General features: G+C 39.5%; 1 protein-coding gene across 1 annotated transcript; it reads left to right on the top strand.

Moving 5' to 3' along the window:
* The first annotated feature begins 251 nt into the window (after window positions 1-251).
* LOC143291211 (uncharacterized) lies at window positions 252-24005 on the top strand. Its single transcript, XM_076600967.1, has 12 exons — window positions 252-384; window positions 8570-8803; window positions 9449-9670; window positions 10798-11424; window positions 11942-12043; window positions 15787-15867; window positions 16647-16796; window positions 17345-17421; window positions 19259-19306; window positions 20293-20360; window positions 21034-21253; window positions 22167-24005. The coding sequence occupies exons 1-12, from the start codon at window positions 362-364 to the stop codon at window positions 22286-22288; spliced, it is 1974 nt and encodes a 657-aa protein (XP_076457082.1). The 5' UTR covers window positions 252-361; the 3' UTR covers window positions 22289-24005.

Genomic DNA, 24005 nt, shown 5'->3' with positions numbered 1-24005 from the left:
GATCAGTTCAGACGAACTTCGCTCTCTCTCTCTCTCTCTCTCTTTTTTTTTTTTTTTTTTTTTTTTTTTCAATGCATACACTGAACATATGCCTACGCCCCTGTTTCTGTGAATATTATGTCCATTCAGTTGTTGTTTTTGTTGTTTTGTTGTTGTTTTGTCATCTTCTTTTTCTGTGGTTAGAGTCGGTTCACAGTTAGAATATATACATTGTTCTTTTCTTCTGTGATAAGACGTTTGAGCTCCGGAAGTTACTCCAGCCACCGAATTGTTTGGTAGACAGTTACACCCTTGCAGCTGCATTGAGAAAATTGTCTTCTTTTATGCTTGCAAATCAGATGATAAGGCAGTTCGAATACTAATGTCGTCAAAACGAGACCGCAGGTAATATTTTCTACGCTTTTCCATCGCGAACAGAGTCAGTTGCGGGAAGAAGAAAAAACAAGTGTCCTCAACACAAGTGAAAAAACTGTGCCATGTGTCTTTTGATAATCAATGTACCACTAGCATTATTGTGTCTTTCTGAAGCTAGATGTAGGTCTATAGATAATCCAGAAGTTGAAAAATAATTTCAAGGTTGGTGTACTTTTATGTAAACATTAAAGTAAAAAAAAAAAAAGTAATTTACGGGAAAAACCATATGCCATGATATGGTTTTGTTTTTCCATGTTTTTGATGGCACTCTCCTAGATCAGTATCAGGATCGATACATTGCACAAATTTGCAGTTGTCAGTCGTAGACGGTAGAGCTATGTTGAATAGATCCTCGCAACAGACTTGGGATAGTGCATGCAACTAATGAAAAAACGTTTGTGCTGTCTCTAACTCAAATGTTATTTAGTATTTGTACAACTTTACTCATTTATTGATTAATATATATATATTTTTTTAAATCCTGATCATGTCCAGCTCTAAGGAATGATTCATTATTATGTTCAAGACTAGAAGTACAGTCTGATTTGTGGTGACAGAAATTTTATTTTTGTGCCTATGGGCCATGGCTTTAGTTAAGACAGTCACTGGCTTACAAACATTTGCAGTTGAAACAAATGGTGAATGTTATAGCATTTTCAGGGAACACCACCTTCCTTTACTTTAGTTACTGGTTTTGGACCAGTAGGAATTTAAAATCTTGATGATAGTAGTAGTACTAAGTAATTGTATGTTTAGAACATTCTTTCTTTAATATGTTGATTGATTGGTATCTTCCAAAGTGTGCATCAGACTGCATCAAAATAAAAGGAAGCTTGTTTAAAAATGAGGATTGAAGCATCTGAATATGATGAGCTAAGATTCAAAAAGAGGCTTGTTTTACTTTAGCTACAGACATCAGTGACAAAAAAAGAAAGATTCCACTCAATCACACACATCAGGAATAAATTCATTGTGATGATTTTATGGAAGTAAACTTAAGTTTCACTTTCAGACACTAGAAAGTTCAGAATAATTGTATTGCATTGTGTTCGATCTGTGATCTTGTGTGTGTGTGTCACTGCGTGTGTGTCACTGTGTGTGTGTCACTCTGTGTGCTTATCAGCTTTAGTCTATCAGTATGATTTATCATAAATCACAAAATGAGGATGTATGTACAGTACTGTATAATGTATTTGTCAACTTATCGACTCAAGTCTGTGTCAGTGTATGCAGAACTATGCTCTTTAAAAAAAAAGAAGAATAATTTTAAAAGGTCTTCTATTATCATTCATGCTTTGCATTTGAATCATTCGTTTATCATGACTTATAATTTATAGTAGTTGTACTGCAGATGTGCATTACCAAGTTGGCAAAGGAACGGTTACGATTTCTGTAATTTAGTATGATGTGATGCCTTTGTAAGTTTTTTTCAGAGATGATATGTACTGTTACAGGAGAAAGCAATGTAAGATTGGAATGAATAAGTAATGAGCTCCAGATGCTTTTTTTTCCCAAAAAAGAAAAAGACAATGGTGTTAACAGAAAGAAGTGTCTTTTTAAGCTTCCCATTCCACAACATGAAACCACCTTGATGAGAGAGACATGGAGATGACTCAGGAATACCCCGATGATGGCAGAAACCTGGACAGATGAATACACTTACAACTGATGTCAGACTTGGGATTTGGAAACCACTGGGCAAGTGGAGGATTGTGTCCATGGAAAATCACTCACGCAGTCTGTATCGCCTCTTCATGAATGTGCTAATGGCGTCTAATTGTCTTGCAGCACTTGCAGGACTTTTTTATGTGGATGCACACCATGTTTCTGATGTCCAGTACAGTCTGACATTGTCATAGTGACACTGACAGCCATATAGCAGAACTGCTGGACACTGAAAAAACAAAACAAGAAAAAACGAAAAAACAACAAGGCTGTTGAGCTGTGGAGTGGCATAACTGCTTGTTGCCTGAGAACGGTGAGTCTGGTAATTACAGGTTATTACACTGTGTGCTCACTGAGATTTAATATTTTTTTATGTGGGACAAGGAGTAGAAGTGGATTTTACATTTTTCTGTGGTGGGAAAGTAAAAAAAATGTAATCCTTTTTAAGGAAATAGGTTCACATTTTTTTGGTAATATCTAGCTGATTGAAGAACAGGTGTGTGTGTGTGCGTCTCATCATGTGGTGTGTGTATGTGTGTGTGTGTGTTTGTGCACATTAACATTGGACATATGTGCAAGAGGCAGAAACTGAGAAAGGGAGAGTGAGAGACTGAGAGGGAGAAAGATAAATTTATGTGTTGTCTATTTGTCATAGTTTTCTATGAATGGCCTTTTCCTTTTTTGACAAGTTTTGTGTGCTCTCTCTCTCTCTCTCTCTCACACACACACACACACGCACACACACACACACACACACACACACACACAATGACAAATATTGATGATTGGAACAAAATTATCATTCATTATATTTATAATTTATATATTATTTCTTCTTGTTGCAGATGCTTCAAATGAAAAAAACCCCAGCTCAGTCTGAAATATTCCATCACAACCTTTCAAAGGTTGTTTATAAAAAAAGCAACAAGAACCAAAAAACCCTCGAAAAAGCAAACGAACAAAAATGTAGCAAATAGAATCTACCAATAATCTATGTGAAAAGTGAAAGGGTCCCTTACTGGCTGAGAACTACAAGTGACTTTTGTATCAGATAATCACAACTATTTCTGTGTATTTCAATTTTCAGCACAGTATACATCACAAAATACTCATTTGAATTTAGAGGGATGTAAATTTCAAGAGTCTGAAATAAAAAAAATTCTGTTGTGATTAAACAAAATCTATTTGGGAGCACTTTTTTTTTCTATGTTGAAATGCTACGAAAAATCTACAGTCTCACAGGACTGGATCTGCATTTTGAAAGATATTCAGAGACAGATGTGAATAATGACCTATGCCAGGCATGCCACCAGAGCCTGCAATGTTCTGCAGACCTGTTCCCATGAAAAGAATAAGAATGAAGCCTGTTGCCAATTATGACAGCCCCACAACAGACCCAACATTTTGGCCACTGAGGAGGTATAGAAAGGACGCAGCATTTATCTGGAAGGAGGAAGAAGCATTGAGATGAACACGCTGGGAAATTTACATGATGCGGAAAGTCACATGGCCATTGTGAAGCTCAAGCATAGGTAACTATTGTCTTGTTTCCTGTTCTGATCTAATGAAAACGTTTTTGAGGGAGAATGTTAATCATTAGTTTATGTTGGGGGGTAGGGGCGATTTACATTGGGTGACCTGAACTGCACAAGTTGAGATCGTGTTTGCCTAACAATGTAACGTAAAAATTGTTGTGCTTGTTCCACAATATGATTTATTAATTATTAATGAAGTGTTCTAGCAATGTCTGTGTAGTATGAGACAATTCCCCTCCCGCTGATATATAATATATATTGGTGTGTGTTCATTTTAAGTTTAATTGTCAGAATGCTTTATTGAATGATAACAGATATTTACCTCTACACACTACATGCATGCTCTTATTGTGTCTTAACCCTTTGGCTGCCAGGAGAATAAGATTTAAGTGAAATCTATTTGCCAGGGTTTTTTCACAAAAAACGGGTATAAATTTTCCAAAAATTCTGTGCTCTTTGTCATTGGAGAAAGACCCATAAAAGTATATATTTTCTGAAAGGTAAATGAATAAAGAATACAAAACACATGCTATTTTCCCATTTTATATATTTTTAGTGACATGTTGTTGTTTTGAAATCAGTGTTTTGTTTTTTGTCACATTTTCAACTTGTTCATTACAAACATTAGTCAGGTAATTTGCACAAAAACATATTTTCTGGACAAATGGATATCTGCAAACACAAAATCATACTAGAACAACCACAATATATATATTTTTTTTAAGAAATAGATACACAATACATTGTGACTTCTCCAAGTGATAAGATGGATGTGAGGCCACGCCCCCTCAGTCTCCACCCCCCCCCCCCCCCCCTCCTCCTCACCCCTCTCACACGGTCACTTGATTCAGTTCTCATCAGACCGCGTTGGCTGCGTGCCAAGAATATCGCTCTGCTGCTAATTCGGTCATCTGTCGTCTGCTAACAGCTGTACAGCTGACATCACTCACTGACAGTTGCATCTTGGCCACTCTCTTGATTGCTCCCTTTATTTTCTATCAGATCGTCCTATAAATGTTCATCTCTATCTTCTCCTTCGAATTTACGCTTCAGTTCTTTCTGAGCATCAGCTAAAGAAAGAAATCATTTTTGATTTAGTTCGTCACGATCGCATGTCTTGAGCACGGCGTCAGTCCGACATTTTGTTGAGCGAGCGAGGAGAGAAGTCAGGCAAACACTTGGACAGTGACCCAACCAAAACGTTCAAATAAAGGACTGCTTCATGACGTAGATGGGGTTTCTAGCTATGAATAGAATCTAGAGAGATTCCCCAGGCTAAAGCTACCACTATTTTTGCCAAGGAAGTGAATGCAAACCAGGGAAAAGTCAGAATATTTCGATGACGAGTTATCTCGTCATGCAGGCAGCGAAGCATACATGCTTGCCATGACGAGTTATCTCGTCATGCAGGCAGCCTAGGGGTTAATATAGATACACACTCAAGAGGCTTTGCTTGTGTTACACATTCATGTATTCATAAATATGAGCATATATGTATATTATATATATTAAACATTACCAAAGCTACCAGACACTGTAGTCAGGTAGTTAACATAGATATCAGACGTTATTTGGAGGACACAAATCTGAGCCCCAGAAAGAAAAAAAAATTTTTTTTTTTTTTTGCCAGCCCATGGCTGAGTGTGCTGTGTGTTCAAATAGGCTGGGCCCATATAGCTGAGGATCATCCACTTCACAGAATGTGTATTTGGTAGTGTTGCTGAAATATCCTGACCAACAATACAGGTGTCTGTATCTCCCTGGTCTGGTTGATGTCCAGATATATTATGAAAGGAAGCCTTGTCACATTGTCTTTAATCTAAATGGACCTCCATTATAGCATCATACACACATTCACGTGCACAAACATACCTTAAGCCATAAAAAAAAATCCAGTGTGAAGTGGTACAGAAAAGACTGATTAAAAAAAAAAAAAATCTTATTCTGAGTTATTGTTTGAAAAATTAATACAGAAGAAGGAAAATGTGTGTAATTATTTATCACATGCTGCATTGTTATTTCAGGAACTAACATTAAAAGAATATAAAGATTAGATACAACTCACACACATGCACATGTGCCTTAGCAATTGTATTGATTCATTTTAGTGTAACAATTACGTGAAAGCATGCTGTCACCCTACTCACTCAGTCACTGTATATACTGTCAAATTATGACTGAACTTTAGATCTGTCAACAAAGAAACTTAACTTTTAGTGTTAAGGAACTTTCATTAAAAATGTTTGTAAACATAGACCTAGTTGTAGACCCAGAAAAAGTTTGTAATAGTCACTAATAGTATGACATATATGCAATATTTATTCTCAATAATTCACTAAGCTGCATGCATATTGTCTATTTTTTCAGTGTCATTCAAGCACATGAGATGGCGGAAAAGCTCAGATGCCTTGGGGTTTATCCTTCCATGAGATCATTGAAAATCTTCGGGAAGACAGTCACAGCTGTGACAATAGTTCTTCCACCAGCCACTTGAAGCTGGTCATCATTGCTGACCCCAAAAACAGTTTTGGAGATGAACAATAACAGTGTAACATCAACAACAACAACAGTATCAAAAGGCAACAACAACAGCTGTGATTACTGCAATGGAAGCTCCAGCAACATACTGATTTTTGGTGATTTTGTTGATGACAGCGGTTTGCAACACATACGCATGGTCATCATCGGATCAGTCCACTGCAGATATTTACACAAGGAGTGAAATGGATCAATGACAGCAACAATGACAGAAATGCCTTTGTTTGCATTTGAAGACAGGATCATAGGACAGATGATATTTATGATTACATGGTTTGACAACAAATTCATCAAAGATCTGTCAATGGATCCAGAGTTTCCACTGAGGTTAAAATCTGTACCATGGGCTGGAGGATTTGATGACGAAGGAAGGTGATGGAGTTAGTCTGATTGGCCTGAATCATCCTCTCAGCTTATAATGGATGTTGAAGCTGTCAGCCATCTCTTTTTTCTTTTTCTTTTTTTCTTTTTTTTTTTTTAAGGGAAAAAAAAGACCACCACCACCAACAACAAAAAAAACAACAACAACCCAAAATGATGACAAAGAAAGTGGATCTGATGGCAGAAAAGTAAGATCCAGGAGTTTTGAAAAGGGTGATAAAAACTAACAGCAGTTGCCATGCTGTCAATTCCAGCTTTGATTCATTCCTCAGCCTTGGGTGAGTAGTGGGTTGGGTCTTTGGCAGAGAGAACTGCCTGAACATATCTTGATCAGCACAAATGACCTTCAGTTCTGACTTTCGGTGTTTCACTAGTCTAACACAAGTCCATCTGCATTTTATTTTCATTACTGACTAAAACAAAAGATGGATCACACCATCCAAGATGATTGTGATAGTGTGTTTATAGATATAAGTTTACAAATCTGTGTCTGCTCTGTGCATTTGCAACTGTTGTTGTTGTTTGTATAACTAGAAGTACTGATAACAAAATTAGTTTGTGGAGATTTCTCAGAAATATGATGATATATTTTACTATTGGCCAGTTCAGGGTCAAAAAGCCACATGACTGAATGAGGTTAGGATGAGAGTCACACGCTGGCACAGATTTCTTCTTTCTGTGCTTAAGGCTTGAACAAGGACTCACTGATTAAAGAAAAGAATACAGATATAGATATACCTATTATGACATTGTTTAAAGTCATCAAAGTGCATCAGATAACAAATAATGACAAGGAGAAAGAATCAGTCACAGCCAGTGCAGTGCATGCTTCCTCTCTCTCTGAGTCTATGATATCTGCCAGTTTGTCAGCCAGTAACTATTATGCACCCAGGCACAGGCATAGAATGCTAGTCTTGGAAGAAAATCTGTGAAAGTCTTTGCAGAATTGACTTAAAAAAAGAAAAGAGAATTTATTCTTTTTTTAAAATTGTGTTTATGTCAATGAATTCCTGTTAATGTTTGCAATATTTATGCTGATGAATCTCTATTCTTTACTTATATATTTCTTTATAAATGCTTTCAGTTAAAATTTACATCCCAGACAGGTTTATTTTCAGTGGATTATGGTGTTGGGAAGAGTTAATGAAATACAAAAGAATTTATGATACAAATTCAGAAGGCACATCTGACATGGAATCTTTCATTGAATAAATATCTGTTTTAAAAAAAAGTCAATTACTAAACAGAGTTAGAGGAATTGATTTTGCAAATTAGTTGATTACTGAGGCATGTCATGTGGGATTGGTCTTCTTGCATATTTCTCTGCCAGTTACTTCTAAAGAATTATACTTCAGATTATGAATACGCAACGGATCTGTATGTCTTTGCATATATTTCTCTGTCAGTTACTATAGTAATTTATCCTACAAATTTAGAAGGCATATGTGGAACCCACCTTTGAAAAGCTAGCTGTAAGTTACGGCACATGAATTAAATCAAAGTTAGAAAGGATGTGGGATTTATCTTTGTGTATCTCTCAGAAATTAACAATCACAATTTTCTTTAAAACAACCAGTTTATGGCATATGGCATGTATCTTTGTATAGATATCTCTCAATCACAAAGGTCAGTGACTAGATAGGAATTCATGATATATATACATATATGTGTGTGTGTGTGTTAGTAACTGCATGAAAATTATTTAATCAAATTTGGGAGGCATATGGGATATATATATGTCTCTGCAAGTTACTACATTATTGGAATTTATATTTTGGGAAGTCTCTTAAGTTTTTGCAGTAAGAATTAGATACCAATTTAGGATAAAAGGCATATGGAATCTACCTTTGTTTATCTTTACGGCAGTGAATAACTGCACAGGAAATAATAAATGAAATTTAGAAGGCCTATGGGATCTGCCTGTGTATATCTCTGTCAGTAACTGCATTGTAAGAATTTATTTTCAGAAGCAGATATATTATAAAGGCTGTTTGATATAATTCTGTTCTCTTTTCTTTTTTCCCGCTCCAAAACAGATCGAGGTCTGGATCCTCTGATCCTCCCTCCTCCAAGCAAAAGCGGGTGCTGGACCTTGTGTCAACACGCAGGTATTCCCCGCCGGGCCACTACCATCAGCGCTACTTCCGCGGTGGCTCTGGGCGTGGCCGGCCCTCTCGACGTCCCTTCATGTATCGTGGCTCACGGGGCATGTCTTCGTATCGGGGGGCGTCGGAGCGGTATTACCCCAGATACCAGCGTTATAACAACAGGTCAGTTTGGTGGTGATCAGTTTTGGTGATTCTGTCTTTTAAACCACTGGTGGTTTTTTGTTTGTTTGTTTGTTTTTCCTTGTCCTGAAGGCCTGGTCAGTGGTTGCCAGGAGGGAACTTGTCTTGTGTGTGTGTGTGTATGTGTGTGTGTGAGTAGGCATATTTTTTTTGTAATCATCTGGATTATTTTAGATTGGCTTGAGCCAGTTCTGGCATATCTGTTTTAAGTGATCAGAGTTTGTGTTTGTTTTTTTACCTTAGTTTAGGATAGGATAAGGCTGTCAGAGAACATCCAGTCATGTTTTCACTTAAGACAGATTGGAAGAAAAAAATCAGAGTCTCATAATATGCGAAAAATGGAAATGGACTAAAAATTCCAATGGTGGAAATAAGAATGAGTATGCTTGGGAATAGTTGTCTACAAAGAGAAATATTGCATTCAATGGAAAAGCAAAAAGAAACCAGTAGCGTGATAAATAGTACGTATGTGTGTGTGTGTGACAGAGACATGGATTTGTACATTTGTATCCAAGTTCTTTACATGCGTCTATGTTTTTCATGTGTGTGTGACTTTTAGGGAAGGGAGTGGGGGTGCTTGGGGGATAAGCAGCAGCAGTAACAAATTGGGTCTTTAAAAAATCACAGGGATGAGACACACAACCGACGTCGCCGATCTCGCAGCTACAGTCACAGTCGCAGCCATTCACGAGGCCGCAGCGCAGAGAAGTCACGTTCTCGGGATCGTCAAAAGCCCTCGGATTCAGATTCATCGAGTTCTGATAGTGGATCACAGCGTAGGCGTCAGCACTCCAAAACTCCGGATCAGCGTCGCTCCCCGGCCAGGGAGAAAGAGCAGACACATGTCAGGTGTGCCGAGATTCTGTAACTGTCGTTGCAAGCTTGTGTATTGGGGATAGGAATGCTCTGCCAGCAGTGGGAAATGGTCGTCGTTTAACTTGAAACCTTTTGTTTTCCTGTCCGTCTGTTAGTCCAGTCATCTTGGCAGCTGCTTCGTTTTGAATATAGCTTGTTATGCCGAACATCAGAATGCTTTTTTGCTACACTCACAGTGAAAGTACTACACTTAAGTAGCTTCTTCTTCTTCTGCGTTCGTGGGCTGGAACTCCCACGTTCACTCGTATGCACACGAGTGGGCTTTTACGTGTATGACCGTTTTTACCCCGCCATGTAGGCAGCCATACTCCGTTTTCGGGGGTGTGCATGCTGGGTATGTTCTTGTTTCCATAACCCACCGAACGCTGACATGGATTACAGGATCTTTAACGTGCGTATTTGATCTTCCACTTGCATATACACACAAAGGGGGTTCAGGCACTAGCAGGTCTGCACATATGTTGACCTGGGAGATCGTAAAAATCTCCACCCTTTACCCACCAGGCGCCATCACCGTGATTCGAACCCGGGACCCTCAGATTGACAGTCCAACGCTTTAACCACTCGGCTATTGCGCCCGTCACTTAAGTAGCAAATTCATGTAGCAGTTGGAAACAAATATAGTAAAGATGGACTGGTGCTAAAATTGTAGTAAAAATAGTGCTTTTTGGCCTGTATCAGTCAGTGAGAAATTCTGATCAAATGTCCTTGGCTAGTTGGTGCAGTTAACTTTTTTCTCTTCGCTTCTGTTCTTGAGAATATTGTTGCTTTGACCAATCCATCTCACTGAGCGGTATTAGGAGTACTGACAGCAAAGAAATGACAGGCTTATGACCAGACACATTTGCTGATAAAAAGGTAATTTAGAAAAAAAAGAGGAAAAAAAAAGGCATTTCACTCAGAGAACAACATAAAGTTGGATCATGCACCTGTGTTTCAGTAAGAACACTAAATGGACAAGTATAGTAATTAAAACAAAAAATTATGTGTGGGCAAGTGAGAAGGTGGCAGGACAGATTAGTGTATGTGTGACTGTTGTGGTATAGTAGTAGCTGTAGCAGGCCTTTCATCATTATGTGTTTGCTTTACATTTTGTGCAGGAGCTCCCACAGTCCAGATGACAAGACCCCTGTCAGAAAGAAAACTCGTCGGCATTCCTCCCCTTTCCATGAAAAAGACCGCTCCCATAGATCTCGATCTGACAGCCGGGAAAAGCACAGATCACATGATCGGAGCCAGTATCACTATGGGAACAGGCATGAAGAGGAGCGTCCCAAGTACTACGTGGACAAACATGCTTCAAAACCTGATGAGCATTACACAGACAAGCTACACACTTCAAAACCTGAGGAAGATGAAAAACGGAAACTGGAAAAATATGTAAGGCGTTCACGCTCACTGTCACCAGAAATACAGCGCACCAGCAGAAAGTCTGCTGTGGCCTCAAAGGGAAAGGAGTTGATACCCCGAAACCGTTTGCACAAGATCTTCTCACTGATCTCTCAGGATTCCGATTTTGAGCTGGATGAGGACATCTCCATTGCCATTCAACGCAACCCATACGCTGAGCCCTCTGAGGACTCCACGGTGACGGTTGTGTTTGATGAAGGGCTGTTTAACATGATCTATCCCTATGAAGGCCGCAAACATAAGCCTATCTTTGACAGGGAGGAAATTAAGGCATTTGGACATGATAAAAATTTGGCAGACGACCCAGATTTTGAGAGGTAAGTGAAAATGTTTGGTTTGGGAATGCAAGTTTTGTCTTTCAAGTCTCCATCCATAATCATTTGCAGGCCTTATGGTGTTGTGGTATTTGAAGATAAGATATCTCTTGCTGGGTGTGTAATAAGATATCTCTTGCTGGGTGTGTATGGGATGCTACTGTAAGGTTTTATCATTTTTTAATGGACTCTCACACATGTTTCTTTACAATAAGTATAAATATATTTTTAAAACATCAAGTATTTTTGTTTGAGCCGTTTGTTGGAGGGTAGAGGATGGAAAGTAACAGTATTTAAGCATTTTTCATTTACAATTAAACTGGTGCAGTAACATTCTGTCAGGAAAATGGGTGCTTGGTGATAAGAAAAAAACAGCAAACAGATCCTGATGAATGCATATCCTTTAGCTTTCTCATAATTTGACTGCACACCCACACAACCACCCATTTCTCTCTCTCACTCTGTGTGTGTCTGTCTGCATATCCTGCGACTGTTGTTTACCTGGGAGTGATGATTTCAGGAGAGTGATTCGGGTCAAACCTGGGAAGTCCTCCCAGCAAACTGAATCAGGACAGAGCTCCTCAGCCTCCTACCAGTACAAGTCCTCGCTCAACATCGTCAGGTACAGTACCTGTCCAACATAGCTACTGTCTTCATAGATAACAGTGCTGTGAGCATTTATTAGGGATACAATGCTTCGAGCAGAGTTGGTTCAGGAATAATGGTGCTGTGAGCACAGGAGGTTCAGGGATAATGATGTGAGCACAGTAGGTTCAGGGATAGTGATGTGAGCACAGTAGGTTCAGGGATAATGTTGTTGTGAGCATGGTAGATTCATGGATAACGATTCTGTGAGCACAGATCCAGGGATGGATTGATTGATTGATTTGGATACTTATATAGAGCCTATCCTCGGTCAGAGACCAATCTCTAAGCGCTTTACAAACACGGGGTCATTTATAACACAGGCTGCCTACCTGGATAGAGCCAGCTGACGGCTTCTATAGGGCACTCATCATTCGTTTCCTTTGTCATTCAATCAGATTTCAGGCACGCACACATACACACTCAGACAAGCATATAACATTTAACATTTTACGTGTATGACCATTTTGTTTATTTACCCTGCCATGTAGGCAGCCATCCTCCGTTTTCGGTGGTGTGTATGCTGGGTATGTTCTTGTTCCATAACCTACTGAATGCTGACATGGATATCAGGATCTTTAACATGCGTATTTGATCTGCATGCGTATACACACGAAAGGAGTTCAGGCTTTGGCAGGTCTGCACATATGTTGACCTGGGAGATCGGAAAAATCTCCACCCTTTACCCACCAGGTGCCACTGACATTCGAACCCGGGACTTTCAGATTGTAAGTCCAATGCTTTAACCATTCGGCTATTGTGCAGATATGGGATAATGATGAGTACAATAGATCCAGGGATAATGATGATGTGAGCTCAGTAGGTTCAGGGATAATAATGCTACACAGCAGGTCCAGGGATAAGGACACTGTCAGTACAAGGGATTCAGGGATAATGCCAGTGTTCCAGATTACGCATATATGTGAGTAAATGACGCACAGATTTCAGTTTTGACGCACAATATTTTTGGTATGTGCGTTATAATGACACACAATTTCTGAAAAAAAAAACCTGCTTCCAGACCAAACAGTACTGGCAGATTGCTCTAGCAGACGACAAGCCTGCTTCGCAAAGTTAATTCCCTTACTGGAGTCAGATACGTTTACCCAGTGCACAGAACGTGTTCGCTCAATCCTCAACCATTCCATACAAATGCTGAAATTGTTGCCGATGCGCTGGCTAGAGCACGAATACAGACTTGTTGTAGACTACAAGCTGTACTAGCAGAGATTCTGAACAAACTATCGTCGAAATGTGATCAAGTCGAAATATGGGCGTGGGGCCTTCGAAATTGGCAAATCCTGGCCCATCAAAACTGACAGAACGAAGACACTGTGAAGGCCGCACGCAAAAGTTTTGAGCGCAACTTTAGTGACATGGCTGGAGGAGCTTGACTGGTGCTAATTTCGCTCTGGGATGCTTTTCTGCACAATCTGCATTTCAGGTTCACAGTAAAAAAGATGAATGCTTTTGGCAAGCGGCCATTTGGCAACAAATTAAAAAAAACAGAGACAACCGGACAGTGACAGAGATTCAGCAGAGAGATTCTGTCAATAGAAAAAAGCGCCTGAGGCTGGTTGGAAGTGAATGAATAAATGAAAATCAGAGTTCAAGTTATATTTGGGTTATTACTGTATGATGCTTGACAGCATGCTTGATTTTAGTTTTGTTTAATGTTTTGTGTCATGTGGCTTGGTACTTCGTTTTTTTTGGGGGGGGTTTCTTCATTTTTTGTTCTTTTTTAGGTTTTGTTTGTGACAGTGATATATAACCCCAGACCATGCTAGTAGTCATTTCATGGTACTGGCATTGAGACGCATTTGTTATTGTCACTGTAGTCATTGAAATTTTTTTTTCTTTCTTTTTTTTGGTTTGTAAATACTTTTACATTGGATTTCAGTTTGACCAGTGTGTATGTGTGTGTGTGATGTCTGGGGGAACAAACAAACAAAAGCAGCAAGCTGAAACATGGGATGATTTAGACTTTGACCCTCAAAATGACCCTCAAAATTTGTGAAATGACCCCCAGCACCCCCCAAAAAAGAGACAGAGGGTCATATTGACCCTCAAAATTTTAGGTGCATGGGGAACAGCGAACACTGATTGCACTGTGAGCACAATAGATTCAGAGATAAGCATACTGTCAGTGCAATAGGATCAGGGATAAGGATACTGTTAGAGCAATAGATCAGGAACAAGGATACTTTAAGTGCAGTGGAAAGAGCAGCTGTGGGTAAAGGATGCAAAATTTGAGAGAATGGCACACTGATTTTTGTAGAGGGGGCCAAAGAGAAGCATGGTTTGCCCCAGAACATAGTGTATTCACAGAAAGATTTTTTCAGTACTATGTTGTACTTGTACACAGTTGTAGTATGTCACTGTTCCCCATATTTGATAAAAATGACTCCAGAATAAACTGACTTTCAGTTCTAAAAGACAAAAGGAATATTGAGATTCCCTTTTTTTTTTAACTTTTTTTTTTCTCTGTGTTTGATAATGAGATTCTGAGGACCACTAGTACAGGGTCAATTTTGCTGTTCTTATGAGTAATTTTAGGTGATTCCAAGACCAAAAGGGGGGAAAATGATGCTCACATTACAAAATGTTCTTTATGTATTTTTTAAATCTTATTACAATTTGCATGTAGAATTATTGAACCGTGACTCAGCTAAGCTGAACAGACCCACCCGTGTTTTTTTCTTTTTTTTTTCCTTTTTTTTTTAATCCAAGTGTCATGAGAGACAGAGAAGATTGTTGTTTTCTTTAATTTTTTGGAATGCTGTTCATACCTTTTATTGTTTTGATATGTGTGCTTATACCTGAATATTGTGTATATTCTTAGGATTGATTTGATGTATATGATTCTTAGTGTATGTGAACAAGCAGACACAAAAGATCCCCCTGTGGTAAAGTGATTTATTGTAGGTTGAGCAAAAAAACAAAAAAAAACAAACAAACAAAAAACTGAGGGCCGAGGCTGCAGTTGTCCCCCAAACTTGATAGGTCACTGAAAGCATGAGCTTCTGAAGCTGTTCAGAGCACTATGGCAGAAAGTCTGTGGAGGTAGGATTATCTGAAACTGTTGAATGAAAGATGAGGTATTCTCTGGGAATATATAGCAGAATATAAAAAAAAATTAAGTGTGGGGCAGTTTATGGAAGTGCAGCAGTCTTCGGAAGTTCTGCAATTTGTGGAAGTGCTGCAGTGAGTGGAAGTGTTGCAAGAAGTCTATGGAAGTTCAGCAGTCTAGAAGTGCAGCAGTCTGTGGCAGTTCTGCAAAAAGTCTATGGAAGTGCAGCAGTCTTAGGAGTGCTGCATGAAGTCTAGATGTGCATTAAAAAGTGTGGAAGTGCTGCAGTGTAACTGTAAGGCAGTGCTGCAAAAAAAAACCCTGTGGGAACAGGCAGTCACAGAGCTGTTTTGTGTGACTGTATTGTCCTTTTGGTAGATGTCAGTATACCCTGTGTGAAAGTACTTTGTAATGGAATTGTGGAAAATCCTGCACTGAGTGGTAAGGGGAAAATAGACCACCAAAAATCACAGTGGGTACTTTCGTTATCATGAAAATTTATTTCACAGTTTGTTAGACCTGTTCTGTCTGTGCCTTGCATTGTCATGATTGTGGTATTATTTGTATGTGATAAACTTGTGTTTTTTGTTGTTGTTGTTTTCTTTATTATTATTATTACAAAATGGCTTCATTGCTGGTTGCCTTGACAGAACGGTGAAGAGGAGCCAGTCCAGTTCCAGGTCAAGGTCAAGGTCTGCCTCTCCCTCAACACAGAGAAATCCCCAGTTCAGGTAAACTGGTCAAGGTCATTTGACACTGGAAGGGAGAAGATGGGATAAGGGGAACAGACAGTGACTAATCTTTGTTTGAGTGCATGAACAACCTTTGTCTCTAATTTCTGGGCGGAGAAGCCAGTTTGAGATGCAAGGTTGGAAGTCTTTAGGAATATGCTGTAATTCCAGAACAGAAAAAATCAGTTTCAGTCACTGGTATGTAACCTAAGTATGGAAGGGAGGAGGCATGGGAATTGTATTCTGCAGACTTGAATAGATCCAGCTTGTCACCGTAAGCACATTAAGCAGTGTCAAATTGCTGTCCAGTCAGGAGACTGATTTTATGGCGGAAGTTCAGAAATGATCAAACTCCATTCTTCTCCTCCTTCATCTTTTTCTGCGTTCATGAGCTGCAACTCCCACATTCACTTGTAAATACAACTTATGTGTATGACTGTTTTTGCCCTGTCATGTAGGCAGCTATACTCTGTTTTCAGGGGTTTGCATGCTGGTTGTGTTCTTATTTCTATAACCCACAAAACATTGACATGGATTACAGGATCTTTAATGTGCATATGTGATCTGCATGCGTACACACACAAAGGGGGGTTCAAGCACTTGTAGGTCTGCACGTACATTGACTGGGGAGATTGGGGGAAAATCTCTACCCTTCACCCACCAGCTGCACCGAAACGAGGGATCAGACTGGGGAAACTTGAGCAAGAATCTAGCGATTAACCATTCGCCCGCCACACCCATCAAGGAACTCTGTTCTGACTTTGCGTGTTGTGTTGCAGGCTGCGGATGTCAACCCACCCACGGTTTGAGGCACGCTACGCAGAGCTGCAGAGAGGGGAGGAGATGGGGTCGTCCCGGCGGCCCAATCTGGACCCCAATGACCTGCGCCACGAGCTGTCCTCGGGCAGGAAGTCCTCCTCAGACAGCAGGTGAGGGCCCCCTGCCACTGTTTGTTGGCAAGATCATTCAGCATTGTGAAGGGGAGAGACTTGAGAGGCTTCAGGTAGCAGGGACATAGCGTGTAAGAATTACAGAAAACATATTGGCAGTCTTTGAACTTTGGGATTGGTGAGGAGGGGAGTTTTTTTTTGTTTTTGTTTTTTGTTTTTGTTTTGTTGTTTTTTTTTTTGCCTGGAAGTTTGAGATTGATTATGAACATGTTTTTCTGTGTTTTTTCTCTTTGTGTGTGTTTTCCTTATGTCAGTTTGGAATTTATGAGGAGTTTTGTTTATTTGTTGTTGGTTTTTTCCTGTATGTTTGGGAGTTTTGATGAGTCCTTCCCCCCCCCCTCCCCCCAACTCATGTTTAATTAGCATAAAGTCTTGAAAGTTTTCGATCAGTGAGGAATCTTTTTTTTTTTTTTTTTTTTTTCTTGCCTGCAAAATTTTAAAGTCTTGAAAGTTTGTGATTTGTAAGGAGATGAAAATAGATGATTCAGCTCTCATGGAATATGTTTGTGCCTTTTTGGATTTTTCAGGAGCCGAGTGGACAGAGAGAAAGATCGCCATGACAGCAGCAGACGTATGTCCTCAGAGCAACGGGACGAGAAAACAGGTTAGTTTAAAATTGGTAAGAAAATAAAAATTTGAATAAACAAGGAAAGAAGACTGCCTGGAACAAACAGATTGTCTATTAGTATCAAAACTGTCAGGAAATAATTGCCTGACAGTATCAAAAGGGTCAGTGAATGATTGCCTGACAGTATCAAGATGGTCAGTGAATGATTGCCTGTCAGTATCAAAACAGTCAGTGAATGATAGCCTGACAGTATCAAAACGGTCAGTGAATGATTGCCTGTCAGTATCAAAACGGTCAGTGAATGAAAGCCTGACAGTATCAAGATGGTCAGTGAATGATAGCCTGACAGTATCAAGATGGTCAGTGAATGATAGCCTGACAGTATCAAAACAGTCAGTGAATGATAGCCTGACAGTATCAAAACGGTCAGTGAATGAAAGCCTGACAGTATCAAGATGGTCAGTGAATGATAGCCTGACAGTATCAAGATGGTCAGTGAATGATAGCCTGACAGTATCAAGATGGTCAGTGAATGATAGCCTGACAGTATCAGAACAGTCAGTGAATGATAGCCTGACAGTATCAAAACAGTCAGTGAATGATAGCCTGACAGTATCAAAACAGTCAGTGAATGATAGCCTGACAGTATCAAGATGGTCAGTGAATGATAGCCTGACAGTATCAAAACAGTCAGTGAATGATAGCCTGACAGTATCAAAACAGTCAGTGAATGATAGCCTGACAGTATCAAAACAGTCAGTGAATGATAGCCTGACAGTATCAAAACAGTGAATGATAGCCTGACAGTATCAAGATGGTCAGTGAATGATAGCCTGACAGTATCAAAACAGTCAGTGAATGATAGCCTGACAGTATCAAAACAGTCAGTGAATGATAGCCTGACAGTATCAAAACAGTCAGTGAATGATAGCCTGACAGTATCAAAACAGTGAATGATAGCCTGACAGTATCAAAACGATCAGTGAATGATAGCCTGACAGTATCAAAACGGTCAGTGAATGATAGCCTGACAGTATCAAAACGATCAGTGAATGATAGCCTGACAGTATCAAAACAGTCAGTGAATGATAGCCTGACAGTATCAAAACGATTAGTGAATTGTTGCCACATTACTAACAGGTGGATAACCAGTATTGGCATTTGGTGAGATCTGTCTTGTATCGGTTGCACCTCTGGTGTCAGGCAGAAATGTCTTCAGTTCCAGACTGTGAAGCCAGAGGTCAACATGTGTAGTGGTACAGTCAGTTGTGTGTAAGCTCAACTCACTAGAATTCCATTTTCCTTTTGTGCTGTGGCAAATAACTTGTATCAGTGATAAAGACTTGGTCAAAAGGGTTCACATCATAGTTACAAGGAATGGGAAAGGAAAATATTGTCTTATTATTCTGTTCTTAAACTACTCTTTATCACATGAAGAATCAGCAATACACTAATAACAGCTCATTCTTAGTCTCTTTCATTCACTCAGACTTAGTAAATACTTGTAATGTGGATATATTATGAAAAACATAATTGTTTTGTGTCATGATCATAATATTCTTTCTAAGTCTTCTGTTTGTCTTTGCAACTTACAAATTTGGAAATTAAACAGAACAAAAAAACTAACTTTGATATGTTTTTTAGTGGCAGCTTTGATACCGAATTATGTTAATAAGAAATTTATAGATTGATATTTGGACTGAAGGTTGTTTCATTCTATGCAATAATTTATTTTTCTCCTGTGCTGTCAAATCATCTTGCATGGAGGTCACAACTGACAGTAAAAGTTTGACCATACCATCACTGATAAGTGTTGAGATAAAAGAAAATCTTGACCCACCAACAAAAAATGGTCTTGTTGGTGTGTTTGCAGAGCGAAAGAAGGAAGGAGGAGAACTCCCAGATTATTCACGTCGCAAAGGTAAGCAGACGAACACGTTTGAAGGTAATAAATTAATCTTCCATTCAAGTTCCCAACTGTTTTGCCCACCATGGTTGCACACTTACTCATTTGACATAATTATGTTTTGCAGTGTTGTATTTTTCCTTTTGCATTGTCAGATAAGTATAATTGGTGCTGTTTGAAAAATGTGTTATAAATCCCAGTTTTATGTTGTTCTTGAAAAGATTGCACATGCCAGTTTCATTATTCTGAGCTGGTACTGGTCCCTCATCATGTTTGCATAGAAAATATACTTTTGCCACTTTTGATATTGCATGTTAAAAGATGGGTTCCGTTTTCAGTTCTTCACATTCAGTGATTCATTAACATACTGTCATCCACAAAAATGACTCTGGTACCATTTTTTCGGATATAGTGCATTACTTTTTCTTTTTCAATTGTTTCCTTTTTGTCCTTCTGGTCCCTGCCACATCAGCTGTCCATTTTCTGCCTTTGGTTAGGGAGCCATGCGTGTTTGAGTACAACCAAAACGTCCATTCATTTTCTGCCTTTGGTTAGGGAGCCATGCGTGTTTGAGTACAACCAAAACGTCCATCCATTTTCTGCCTTTGGTTAGGGAGCCATGCATGTTTGAGTACAACCAAAACGTCCATTCATTTTCTGCCTTTGGTTAGGGAGCCATGCGTGTTTGAGTACAACAAAACGTCCATTCATTTTCTGCCTTTGGTTAGGGAGCCATGCATGTTTGAGTACAACCAAAACGTCCATTCATTTGCCCAATTTGATTATTCCAACTTTTGTTTCACAAAATATGTTCATAATGTTTTGTTAATACCAGGACAAAGTAATGTGAACTTAAAGAGCCAAACCCAGTCTGAATCCTGTTTGAGAGGTTTGCAGCAGGCTTGTTTGCCTTTTTGTGTTTGAGGTATTACAATAAACATCAAACGGAAGCAGAAGTATGTACACGCAGGTTATGCACTGATGCCACATGTGTGTTTCAGACAAGTACCAGTACACCCCCTGGCTTGATCAACCAGAGCTGATTCCAAAGGACCCCAAGTATTTCATGGTATGTTTAACCGGTACACAGGTGTCAGGTTATGAACTCTGTGTACGTGTGTGTGTGTGTGTGTGTGTGTGTGCCTCTGTGAGTGCCTCTGTTTGTGTGTGTGTGTGTGCTAGAAAGGATGAAGTGAAGGGGTATGAGGGTGTATATGCATAGAAAAAAAAAAGAGAAAAAGAGCAATGCATGTTAACCAAGACTTTCTCGACACAGTTATTGTTTGAAGGAAGCTGCTTTGGTCAAAAAGAGGACATTGTGAAACCTTCGGCCAGAAATTTGTCCTGCTCTAGTGGACAGCAGTTCAGTCAATCAAGAGTGGACAAAGGGTTCAAATCACTTTTCATTAACGACATCAAACTCAATTTTCAGCCTTCTTGGGTGTTAATGAGAGAGGCTGTGAACTTGGCTACTGGTGGATGCATCATGACCCCAGCTTACAGTAGACTCTAATCAAGTTTGGAAACCTGTCACATGTCTGTTCTGTCAGTCTCAAGGACATTGGTAGGCCAAGTCAGACACGGTGCATGTAAATGCATGTCATTCTCAGACACATACTGCTCCCTCTTTCTCAACTTCTTTCTTTCTCTCTCTCTCTCTCTGTCACAACACACACACACACACACACACACACACACACTAAACACATTGCATTGAAAGCTGTGGCATGATCTGTTCACAGCATGATGACCGAGAAAGCATGGATATGCGTGACAGAGGTCGGGGACGTTTCATGCGAGGTCGCACCAACTACCGTCGTCCTTTCCGACCATATCGGAGCAGAGGACCCTACCGAGGCCCATACAGAGGGAGGGGCAATTACAATAATCATAATGATTCTCGATACATGAACGACCCGCGTTCCAGATCCCCAAGAAGATCATACACTGCCCGTCGTAATGGTATGAACATTTTTATTATTTTGTTTTCTTCTTTTTTTTTTTTCTGTGTTTTGAGGGTTGCATCTCACACATACACTCAAATGTATGAGTGGGCTTTCATTTGTATGTTTTTACCATGCCACTAAGGCAGCCATGCTCCGTTTTCAAGGGGGATTTAGATGTTTATTTACAGTTTGTTTATTTGATTGTTTTGTTTATTTAATTTGAGGTAGTTGTGAGAAGAGATGGTGAATTGTTTTAATTTGGGGTAATTGATGAGAACTTAAACTTCCTGGTACCTGTGAGTGTGTATATGTTGCTGCTTTTCATTTCTGAAAAAGATACTGATTAGGTAGTTCTGACAAGATTGTCAGAATCATCTGATCATTTTTGCAAGTGCAGTATAATGTTCACTGATAGTGGAACATGACGTGAATATGTGCCATGTTTATTTCATGTGGGGTGTTGGCCAAGTGGCAACTTGTCCGGCTTGGAAGTGAGAGAATCTGAGCACACTGGTTCAGATTCCACATAACCACTATTTTCTCCCCCTTCAGTACACCTTGAGTGGTGGTCTGGACACTAGTCATTCAGATGAGATGATATAGTGGGGTCCTGTCTATAGCATGCACTTAGTGTGCATAGTAAAGAATCATGATAACAAAATGGTTGTTTCTGGCAAAATTCTGTTGAAAAATCTACTTTTATGGATAACCATTACACTGCTCAAAACTACTCTCACTCATGTACTTTCAGGTGGGTTTCAGTGTAAGTTACATGATTAAACTGACTGTCATACTCATAGTATTTGGAAACTTAGAGTATTTCAAGTGAAAAGAGATGAATGTTTAAATACTTGGCTACTGCCGCCTGGCAGTGTCTGGCTAGATAATGGCCTGGAGTGCCAGCCATCAACAGGAGAGGTGTGTTGCAGATGACAACCGCAGCGTGGAGAGAGAGTGGAAACACGACAAGTTTTCAGAGCTGGAGACGGACGGAGAGAAGTCGTCACAGCGGGAGGACGACCAGCACCCACACAGCACCTCTGAACGCTGAGTCGTCCTGCACTCCTGCTTGACCACGGTCACTGGGTTGGGGGCACAGGACTTAGTTTTAACTGTTGGGAGACAGTGTTCTTGCAGATGTTTGTGGGGGGTGCATTTGTGTGGGTGGTTTCCGAGTGGAGAAAGAATGGGTGTTTAGTGTGGATGTGTTTGTGTTTGTTTTTTGTTTTTTAATTAATTTTAGTGAGAATTACTTTACTGTTCGGAATGTTTTAGGGTGTGTGTGTGTGCATGTGTTTGTGTGTGTGTGTGTGGTTGGTTTCTGGGTGGAGAAAGAGTTGGTTGTTTTTGTGTGTGTGTGCGTGCGTGTGTGTGTGTTTGTGTGTTTTCTTTTTAAGAACCTTTGTTCAGAATACTGTAAAGTGTAATGTATATACATTTCTGTCTTGTAAATATAGCAGTCTGTCTGCTTGAAATTACAAATGTTTCCATTTGTTTTGGTGGTGGGGAGTGGGGTGTGTGTAGGAATCCAGCTTTGGAGCCTGTTCTCAACAAGCTGCTAGCCACATTGTGAAGTTTTGTTTGTTGTTTTTGCTCCTGTGTGCCCTCTCCCTTTTTTGTCCACGCTTGAATTTATGTTAACAATGTCAGAAAACAAAGCAAGTAGTGTAAATGACAGTGGGCGTACATTTGACAGGATAAAATTATTTGACATCATACTATCAAAAGAATGCACCCATATTTATCCCTTCCCTGCATATAATTTATTTCACAGAAATTGATGATTACCAGAACAATGTGAACAGTAATGCTATAGATTCAGATGGGTTCGGGAAACGCTTTCTAGCTATATTATTAAACAGACCTTGTATTTTTTGATGATGCTTAGGTGATATATATGTACTTCTCGGTTTTTAATTATCAGTGGGTGTATACATTGAATTAAAACGAAACACATCTCCCATGTCATATTTCTTGCACCTGATGACATTTTTCAGTGTTTGGCTGCAAGCAGTCTCTTTAGTGATCAACATCCTGATCCATCCACCCAGTATTTGTGATGTTGTTTTTTCTCTCTTCTCCAACGAAGAAAAGAAAGCGTTTTTAGTGATAATCAGAAGGGAAGGGAATTATTAATCAGAAAAAAACCTGAAATTCGTGACAATAATGCTTCCCGACTGCTTCATCCCAGAGCTTTTTCTTCTTCTTTTTTTTTTCTTTTTTTTCTGTTCATTTCTTTGTTGGCTTATATAGAAACGAAGTGAGTCTAGCCCTCACTGCCAGGCCTCAAAACCCTGATGGCTGGTGAACTATGGATCAGAAGTCCATTCCCTAACCCACTCTGTCAGGGCCTCTCCTTATATAAATACTTTCAACTAACTAAATTCTCAATATGGTTTGGATTTCCCAATGGGTATTAACAACATTTTGTTTAGAATAATTGATAAAACTGTACAAAATTGCCCCTTGCGGTTTAAAAGAGATCAGCTGTCTGTTGAAGGGAATAAGAAGGAAATCAAACATAGGAACTATGAAACTTTGCTGCATGTCACAAAGGGGGCGGGGGAGAACAACCAGTATTCATGGTCTGATAGAACAAGTCATGTGTAGAAGTTGCAAGGCTTAGGGAGGTTCTTTTCCATTTTGTTTTTGTTTCTAATCTGCCAGTATATGGTATGCGGTTGATCTTGATGTTCCTAAGTTACAGCTGTCTCAAGTGAGTTGATGGCAATGTTGGAATTGACAATAAATTTGAGTTTCGAAAAATG

This window comes from Babylonia areolata, chromosome 16 (genome assembly GCF_041734735.1).
Source record: "Babylonia areolata isolate BAREFJ2019XMU chromosome 16, ASM4173473v1, whole genome shotgun sequence".
NCBI classification, from domain to species: domain Eukaryota; kingdom Metazoa; phylum Mollusca; class Gastropoda; order Neogastropoda; family Buccinidae; genus Babylonia; species Babylonia areolata.
Note: the sequence above shows the minus strand (reverse complement) of the source record. Positions and strands in the feature narration are given on the sequence as shown.